The following is a 9,128-nucleotide window of genomic DNA, read 5'->3' on the forward strand; positions in this document are numbered from 1 at the left end:
CCATTCATCATCCAGTAGATTCGGTAGAAGCTGAGAACTTTCCCCATTCAAGTGTCCCTCTTAGATCTAAATATAAAATGTCTCCCACAGGCTCATGGATTAAAGACTAGGTTTCTAGTTTGGAGAGATGCTAGAGGCTTTAGGAGTAGGGCCTGGCTGCAGGAAGTGGGTGACTTCGGGCATGTCCTGGGGCCTATTATCTTGTCCTGTCTCCCTCCTATCTCTCTCTCAGTTTCCTATGGCTGTGAGATGAACAGCCTATGTGCTATGATGTACAGCCTCACTGCAGGCCCACAATCACAAAGCAAGGTGATCATGGACTAAAACCTCTGAAACTGTGAACCAAACTAAATCTTCCTCCTAAGTTGTTTATGTCATGTACTCTGTCATAAAATCATAAATCTAACACAATCCCAGGCCACCAGACTCCAAAATAAAGTTTAATGCCTTGATATATACTGGTACTTGCTGTCACTGAGGCATTAGCCTCATAGCTTCATGTTGACATGCCCTTTAGCATCTGCAGCTCAGAGTCATTAAGACCTGTGTCTAAGACCACACAGTAAGAAGGCAGTAGTCTTGAAAAAAAAGAAGGCAGTAGTCTGGGAAGTGAACAGCTACCTGCTGTTCTGGAGGGTGCAGTGCACATGCTACTAAACTCTAGTTCTCACACACAGATGGGACCCACCCGGGAAGAGCCGTTAGCTGAAACATAGGAATTGCAAACCAAATATATGGAGGAGATCCCAGCTCAATTCTGGCCAAGTCACAGACTGGCCTACAATCAGGGGTTAGAGTCTAACTAAAAAAAAAATACATCCCAGCATCTGTCAAAATAAAGTTTAATGCCTTGTAAACCTTATGTAATTCATCCTTAAAAGTGATCAATAAATAGGGAACACTCACTCTTAGCACTTCACTAAAAGCTTGTACATAATCCATCCTTAGAAGCCAGCGTGCTGTCTTTTTTAATCTATACCCAAATGCCTACCAATTTTACATAATTTTACTATATAAATGATAATAGCCAACCAAAATGACCTCCAGTCCCAGACAACCAGAATACCAATTGTTAATTAATCCTACCAGCTAGGTATTTATTATGAACCACAAGAGATATACACATATGCCTTAGCCAACCATGGCAAGATTCATCTATCAATGAAGATGTAAATACAAAGGAATGTTTCCTTTTTTTTGGTCCTTTGTGAGACAGGGGTCCCCCTGTCAATCCAGCTGGCCTGGAACTTGCTGTGCAGACCAGGCTGGCCTTGAACTCTGCCTCACCAGTGCTGGAATTAAAGGCGAGTGCCACCATGCCTGGCTGAATGTTTTCTTTTTTAATACAGACCTTGAGATTGAATTTAGGACCTGGAACACCCTATACCCCTCAACTATGTCTCCAGTCCAGGTAGGATGTTTCTGCTCTTCATTAAATAGAATATTACCATTAAAGTTTCCACAAAAACTTACATATTGGCAACCTTGAAAATAGTGGCTGCAGCTTCATCTGTGTTGTGAAATAATTTACATCAAGTGTTTGCTGGTGAGTCAGTGACCAGGTCGATGAAAGATAAATAAGCACGTACCTGAGGCAGCTGGTTGTATATGGACTTGGGTCTGCGCTTGGTGAACTGCTTAGGCCTGGAGCTGGGGTGCCAGTCCCACTCACGGGGTGAGGACAGTAGGGTGGTACTCCGAACCCTGGAGAAGACAGTGTGGTTATTGATCTGACTGATTGTCCTTGAAGCACACTGAAACTCAAACCAAGTAACTCACTCCATAAACAGACCTGTACAGCAAGCACTGTAATCCATTCTGGAGTACTTCCATTATCTCCCAAAAGAACCCAAGCATCCATTAGTGATCATTCCCCAGCACCACAATTCCCCTCCAGTCTTCTGACCCGAGGCAATCACCAGTCTCATTTTGTTCCTATAGATTTACCTGTTTTCTGAATTTCATATTAATGTGAGTTACAATAGTGACTTTTTGCAACAGCTTTTACTTAGCATTCCATTTTCAGGATTCATACGTTTAGCATATTTCAGAACTCCATTCCTTTTTATGGTCAAATAATAGTCCACTTTATGGGCATACTACATTCTATTAATCTGTTCATCAGCTGACGGACATTTGAGTTGCTTGTATTCTTTGGCTACTATGAACACTCATTCACACATACCTATGTAGATATATATATTTTCACTTCTCTTAGAGACTGAGGAATTACTGTCCCAAATGTTTTCAGTTTTCAAAAAAATGGAGAAAACTGGTAAGCATCAACCCGCCTTAGGATGATTCTTGGGAACAAGAACTTACCAGAACTCACCTTTTGGGGTTAAAAAAAAAAAACAAAAAACAAAAACGAAAACCCTGAGGATGTAAGAAAATACTTCCCCTTTAACACAAGGTTTATAGCCCACATATGTAGCTCAGGCTGGCCTCAAACTGGTGATCCTCCTGTTTCTGCCTGTCAAATGCTAGGATTATAGGTGTATTCCTAGGCCCCATAAGAAAACTTTCTTTTACATTAAAGTAAAATACACATAAAAGTTATCATTTTAAAGCCAGACGTGGTGGCATACGCCTTTAAACCCACCACTGCGGAAGCAGAAACGGGCAGGTCTTTGTAAGTTCAAGGCCAGCCTGGTCTACAAAGTGAGTTCTAGGACAGCTGGGGCTACAGGAAGACCCTGTCTCAAAAAGACCAAAAAAAAAACAAATAAAAATAAAAATTTTTTGAAAGTTATTAAGTATACAATAGAGAAAACACTTCAAAAAGTTCTGTCATGGTTACTGTAATGCTGGCTTATATCTATCTATCTGTCGGTTACCCACCATCAAAAAGGATGGCGTGTTTTGTTCTTACCCTCAATGCAAGAACATTTAACTCTGCACACGCCCCCCCCACCACCACCACAAGGTGGGGTGCTGGTGTCTGAGGTGTGCTTCATACTGGAGGCAGCCCAGGGAATCCTCTGGTGGGAGAAGGAATGTGCTCTGGCCTCTTACTGGTTGCACTGGCTCTTCTGTTGCTGCACAGTGATACTGGTATCTACATTAAACATGTTCCTTCCTAACCAAGAAACGGAAGTAAGGGATGGTGTCGATTTAATTTGTACAGGGGAGAGGCCTATTTCCTCCCCAGGGATCAGCAGGACAAGTAGGCAGAGGCTAAACCGAGGCCATCCGGACTTCCTACAAAGCAAGCTGCGGAGTAGAGCCCAGCCCACACGTGATTTCTATTATTAATTCCAAAGATAAATAAATGGCTAGCAAGTCAAGATGTGCTTCGTTATGCTTTGGGTCTCAATATGGGATTTTTCTACAGGAATCGGCTCCAAAGACTGTGTATTTCTTTTACTGAAATGGCTTGTTTTTCAACAGGCTTTTTGTTATTTCTAGGACATCCTGGCTTTAACTTCCTTTCTTTCTGTTTAAACAGTCTCACGTAACCCCAGCTGACTTCAAATTCACTATGGAGCTTTTAGACTATCTGGTCCTCCTGCCTTGAGCTCCCTGGTGTTGGGATTACAGGCACGTGCCAGCGGCCGAGTCTACCCGGAATGTTTCCCTCCAAGAAATACGGCCAACAACCCCTGTCCTTACCACTGAGATGTTTAACGACTTCTGGGAAGGGAGGTATTGGGGTGCAAGATCACAGGACAGCAAGTACGTTGCAATAGAAACTGTTTCTGGAAGATGCTTCAGGTGTGGCCCACACACTGCCGCATCAACCCTACCCTCGGCATCACCTGCGGATTTTAAGAAACCCAGAATAGCCCAGGGAACACTGGTAGGAGCACATAGTAAAACTGTGTCTCCAAAAGTTGAGAGACACTGAGAAAGAGGAGGGAGGGGGGAAGGACAGAGACAGTCAGAGACAGAGAGAGGGAGGGAGCAGACTATGAGGCTCCACCACAAAGACACAATCTGAATCTACATTTTAACAGAGTGACTGACATGCATGTTAAAATTTAAGGAATGACAAATTATCGCCGGGCGTGGTAGTGCACGCCTGTAGTCCCAGCACTTGGGAGGCAGAGGCAGGTGGATCTCTGTGAGTTCAAGGCTAGCCTGGTCTACATAGCGAGTTCCAGGACAGCTGGGGCTTACAGGGAGACCCTGCTTCAAAAAGACCAAAAAGAAAAAAGAAATGACGCTGGGGCCCAGGTGGGCTGTCGCACTCGGGAGGTAGAGGCGGGTGGATCTCTGTGAGTTCAAGTCTAGTCTGGTCTACAGAGTGTTGGGGACCCCTGCTGTTTAGGGTAGCAGTCTCCCCAAGTCCAGATAGCCACAAGCTGGCTAGCCGGAATGGGGAGACTCCCCTTCTCAGCGGGGCGCCTTCTGCTCTCCTCCCTGACTTACTTTTGAAGTGCCCATCACAAGATACATGCCCTCCGGCACAGGAGCTACCAGGTTTTAATCAGGCGTTGTCTGATAGCCTGATAGAAGCCCACCGCCCTATGTAAATGAAGCATTCCAGGAGCACCTATCAGCTAAGGCTTCTTCTACTGTCTCCACACTATAAATAGTCCTAGTTTTACCCCAATAAAGCTGGAGCTGGAGCTGAATCACTGAGATCTGAGCTGAGTCACTTGTCTGAAGCTGTAACACTAAATCCTGTGATCCAGTCTGGGGGGGGCTATCCTTCCGTCATCGACTCACAAAGACCCTGCTTTCGCCGTTTCTCGCACCTCCCCTCATGACCTGGTGGCCAACAGGTCTCGAACTTAGAGGGAGAGTGCATGGTGGAAATTGAAACAGAACCTGACCGGGCAGCTGACAGCTGTTTCCTTCCCTGACAGAACATTCCTCCAGCTCTCTAGTTCTGCTGCTCAGTGCAGCCCTGCTCCTGAGGCTGCTTCAATAACTAGTTTACCTTTACCAGACACTGTTTTTGTTTGTTTGTTTTTCCTTTTTGGGGAAGTTTGAGAGGTATGACAGGGTCCTACTATACAGCCCTGGCTGACCTGGAACTCATTATGTAGATCAAGCTGGCCTCAAACGCTGAGATCTGCCTGCCTGTGCCTCCTGAGTGCTGGGAAAGGTGTGCACCACCGAAGCCTGGTCCACAGACATTTTTTTTTTTTTTCAACTATGTGTACTTGTGTGTGTGTGTGTGTGTGGGTATGTGCACATGAGTGCAGGTGCTCTTGCACATGAGTGCAGGTACTCTCAGATGCTAGAGATATCAGATCGGATCCCCTGGATCTGGAGTTACAGGCAATTGTAAGCTGCCTGATGTGGGTTTGGGGAACTGAACTCCAGTCCTCAGCAAAAGCAGTACCATACTCTAGTCCTACTTGCCACTCTTAACCCACAGAGACTCCCAAAGACACCCTTTGCCCCTTCATGTATAACACCCACTTCCCTTACGACAAACAGCAAACAATATAGTAATAGTAATGTCTCCAAATTCCACTGTAGACATTAAACTAAAGGTGCTTTTTCTAATAAAAAGTACCTTTTACACACAGAAAGAAAATCTACCTGAATCAAACGTCTGGACAATAGATCTGACATTTGGAGCTAAGCATGTTGTAGGGAGCTGTTCTGTGGGGCTATGTAGGATATGGTGGGGCTCTCAGGCCTTCACTTGATGTGAGCAGCAGCCCTAAACTGTTAACAACTAAAAATGCCCCCAAGACATTACCAGCTGTCCCTTGGGCATGGAAAGGAGCATCCCCTCCTCCTCCTTCCAGAACCACTGACTCATGATTCTAGTGATTCTCTTAGGGAATCGGAACTATAAATAATCCATTCATTTTTCCACATTTTCTAAATCTTATATAATGAGTGTATACAGTTTCTTTAATATAGTTAAACTAGTAATAGCAATTTTTTTTTTTTTTTTTTGGTCTTTTTGAGACAGGGTCTCCTGCAGCCCCAGTTAGCCTGGAACTCACTACGTAGACCAGGCCAGCCTTGAACTCACAGAAATCCATCTGCCTCTGCCACCCGAGTGCTGGGACTAAAGGCATGCGCCACCATGCCCAGTCAAACTAGTAATGTTTTAATTTGTAAAAAGAAATACCATGTCACAGATAACTCAAGTTAATTGGCAACAGCTGCTATGTAACTCACCCAATTTAAAAATTAAATTCAGGGGCTAGAGAGATGGCTCAGCAGTTAAGAGCACCGGTTGCCCTTGCAGAGGACCAGGGTTCGATTCCCAGCATTCACTGGCAGCTAACAACTGTCCGTCACTCCAGTTCCAGAGGAATTCAACGCCCTCTTCTGACTTCCATGAGCACTGCATGACACAGGTACACTTGCGTACATGCCAGCAATACACTCACACACATAAAGAAATAAATGAAATATTTTTAAATGAATACGTAAATAAATAGAATTTAGACCCTAAAAACACTGTCTCTCCAGCAGGCACTGAAACTCAACGTTCTCACTGTGTAAAGAAACAGGAGGACCTTAGAAAAAGTTTGAATGGAGGCCTGTAACCATGCAGAAAAGAACTAAACTTTTCTCCAGATGGTAAATCAGTGGGCTTCACAGAGAATGGGGACTGGAAAACTGCTGTTTGCAAGCAAAGGATTTCCCTAAAATACAGTCTGCCACACACTGTGTCTACCCCCACCTTCACTGCTGGGAATGGGACAAAGACCCTCACCAGCCTGCTAGTCAAATGCACACACTCAGCCACAGCCCACAACTCCTAACTGTAAGCCTTACTCAGAAAAACATTTGCACTGTACAAAAGAAATATACATGTATGTACATGTATAAAAGGCACATTTTCTTCATTCATAAGCATTGCTGCATTTGTAGGGCATGTTAAAAGTGTTTCAAAATCAGTGTTGCTGGAGATGGCTCAGCAGGTGAAAGCACTTGTCATACAGGCCTGGCAACCTGAGTTCAATCCCCAGAAGCTATGTAAAGGTGGAAGGAGAGAATGGCTTCCCCACGGTGGTCCTCTGACCTCCACATTTGTGCTGTGGTATGCATGCCCACATATACACAACAAAAAATAAAATCAGGGGAAAAAATCAGAAAATTAAAAGTCTAACTAGGAAAAAAAGGGTTCTTGACACACACGTTACTTCATCTCAGGTGTGATGTTCCATTTTTGCTATTTTTAAGTGAGTCTGGGAACACTATACTCACAAATATATAAATTATATACATCACATATATGATTAGGTGTATGTATGTATGTATGTATGTATATTCAAAGAAGAATTCAACACTGTTATTCCCATGAGAAAAAAGGACCTTTCCCTCTCTGGTCCCCCAAACAGCCAAAAAGTATTTCCATCCTTAGGACAGAGACAACCCCAGCTTCCTCTGCTTACCCAGGGTGCTGCCAAAGGTTCACGTGTCTCTGGCTCTCAGGTAGAAGCTCTCTTTTATTAAGAGGGGTGATCCCCACTGCTGCTTCCAGAATAGCCATGTATTTCTTATACCTCATCGTGTCTCTCTCAGTACAAGGTCCTGTGGCCATGTTTTAGTCACTGTTTGGCTGGAATAACTCAACTAACACTTGCTCTGCCAGAAGCTACTGCTCCTTTCAATGTGCTGTGTATCCCTAGCTAGACCTGTCCAACAGACGTTAAGGGGCAAACAGGGGAAGATGCCAAGCCAGGAAGAATGACAAGTCTTTCAGATCCCGCATTGTCGATATTAGGGAAAGCTAAAGAATTCTGCATAAAGCACTAAACAGAAGTGATCTGCAGGGATGAGTGTGGTTTTAAATACAACATCCAATGTACACTCCCTGATCAATCCTCACATAAATCTTTGAGGTCACTAATCCTTCACATACTAATGGTGTACAAGGTGATTGATCTCAGGGTCTGGTAGTAACTGGTCAAAGCCTGCTTACCTCTGGATACATTAAAACCAGAAACACATTTGCTCTTTCTACAAATACCTCTCTAGGAAGCCATGTTCTGACAAATGAGGAAGGAATTCCAGCTGTCATAACAATGCATCTCACTTATAAAACCCTTGCCTGGGCCAAGAGCAGAGCAAAGACTAACATGTTACAGTTTTTTAATTAAATGCTTTTTTTTTTTTCCCCCTCTTTTTGAGACAGGGTCTCTGCCAGGTCCAGCTGGCTGGATCTCTCTCAGTAGACTAGGCTAGCCTCAATCTCACAGAGTTCCTCCTGCCTCAGTCCCCACCCTCAAGCCAGGATTAAAGGCATGCACCACCACACCCACCCTTAATGTTTTCCTTTGTTTATTTGTTTTTTGAGATAGGGTCTCAATAATGTGGCCCTGGCTAGCCTGTAATGTAATATGTAAACAAGTCTGGCCTTGAACTCAAAAAGATCTGTCTGCCTCTACCTCCTGGGATTAAAGATGTGCACAATCACACATTTGAATGTTTATTATTTTTATGTTTTTAATTTTTTTTTTTTTTTGTCTTTTTGAGACAGGGTCTCCCTATAGCCCCAGCTGTCCTGGAACTCACAGAGATCCGCCTGCCTCTGCCTCCTGAGGGCTGTGATAAAAGGCATGAGCCACCATGCCCGGCAAGTTTTTAATTTTTTATCTTTAGCTGATATTAATTTTATAAAATAATGGGTTTCATTGAGGTGTTTTCATACTGCTTATTTTCCTATGATTTTTGTTTTATTTTGAGACAGAGTCTCACTATGTCGTCCAGAACCGCCTCAAATTCATATTCTCCTCTCTCGATCTCCTAAGTACTAGGATTGCAGGCCTGGGCCACCAGATCTGGCTGTATTTAATTTTATTATCTTTTTAAATTTCTTAAAACCCAACATAGGTAATCCTATTGGCATTAAAAATATCTGGACTACAGCTAGGCAGTGTAGCTCCTCTACCTTTTTGTGAGTCTTCCTTTGACTTCAAGGACCTTCCTCATGCCCTGTCCATCATCTAACATGGTGGTCCATCTTCTGCAGCACAGTGACCCATACAAGATCTTAGGAGAAAGCCTGAGAGCATCTGATCCTCATCTGACTTGGGCCTCTGTGAGAACTCCTGAAGATGAAAGCAACTTGGTTACTCCAATATAAAATCAAGAGACAACCTGAAGCCTAGACCAACCAGCTTTTCATGTCCAACAAGTAAACCACAGAGGCACATAGTTTACAAAAAGAAGGAGACCTAAACTCAAAAAAGGAAGGCTTGAGT

At 43.7% G+C, this 9,128-nt stretch overlaps 1 protein-coding gene across 1 annotated transcript in view; it reads right to left on the reverse strand.

Annotated features, from left to right (window-relative positions):
* The window catches only part of Tjp2 (tight junction protein 2), a gene marked incomplete in the record, with an annotated part of 118,886 nt that extends 109,994 nt beyond the window's left edge, over positions 1 to 8,892 (reverse strand). Inside the window, 2 exon segments of the mRNA XM_029562094.1 lie at positions 1,590 to 1,704; positions 8,816 to 8,892. Coding sequence (XP_029417954.1) covers positions 1,590 to 1,704; positions 8,816 to 8,877 — 177 coding nt within the window.
* Between the last annotated feature and the right edge of the window lie 236 nt (positions 8,893 to 9,128).

This window comes from Nannospalax galili, unplaced genomic scaffold (assembly GCF_000622305.1).
Source record: "Nannospalax galili isolate Female #2095 unplaced genomic scaffold, S.galili_v1.0 scaffold1070, whole genome shotgun sequence".
NCBI classification, from domain to species: domain Eukaryota; kingdom Metazoa; phylum Chordata; class Mammalia; order Rodentia; family Spalacidae; genus Nannospalax; species Nannospalax galili.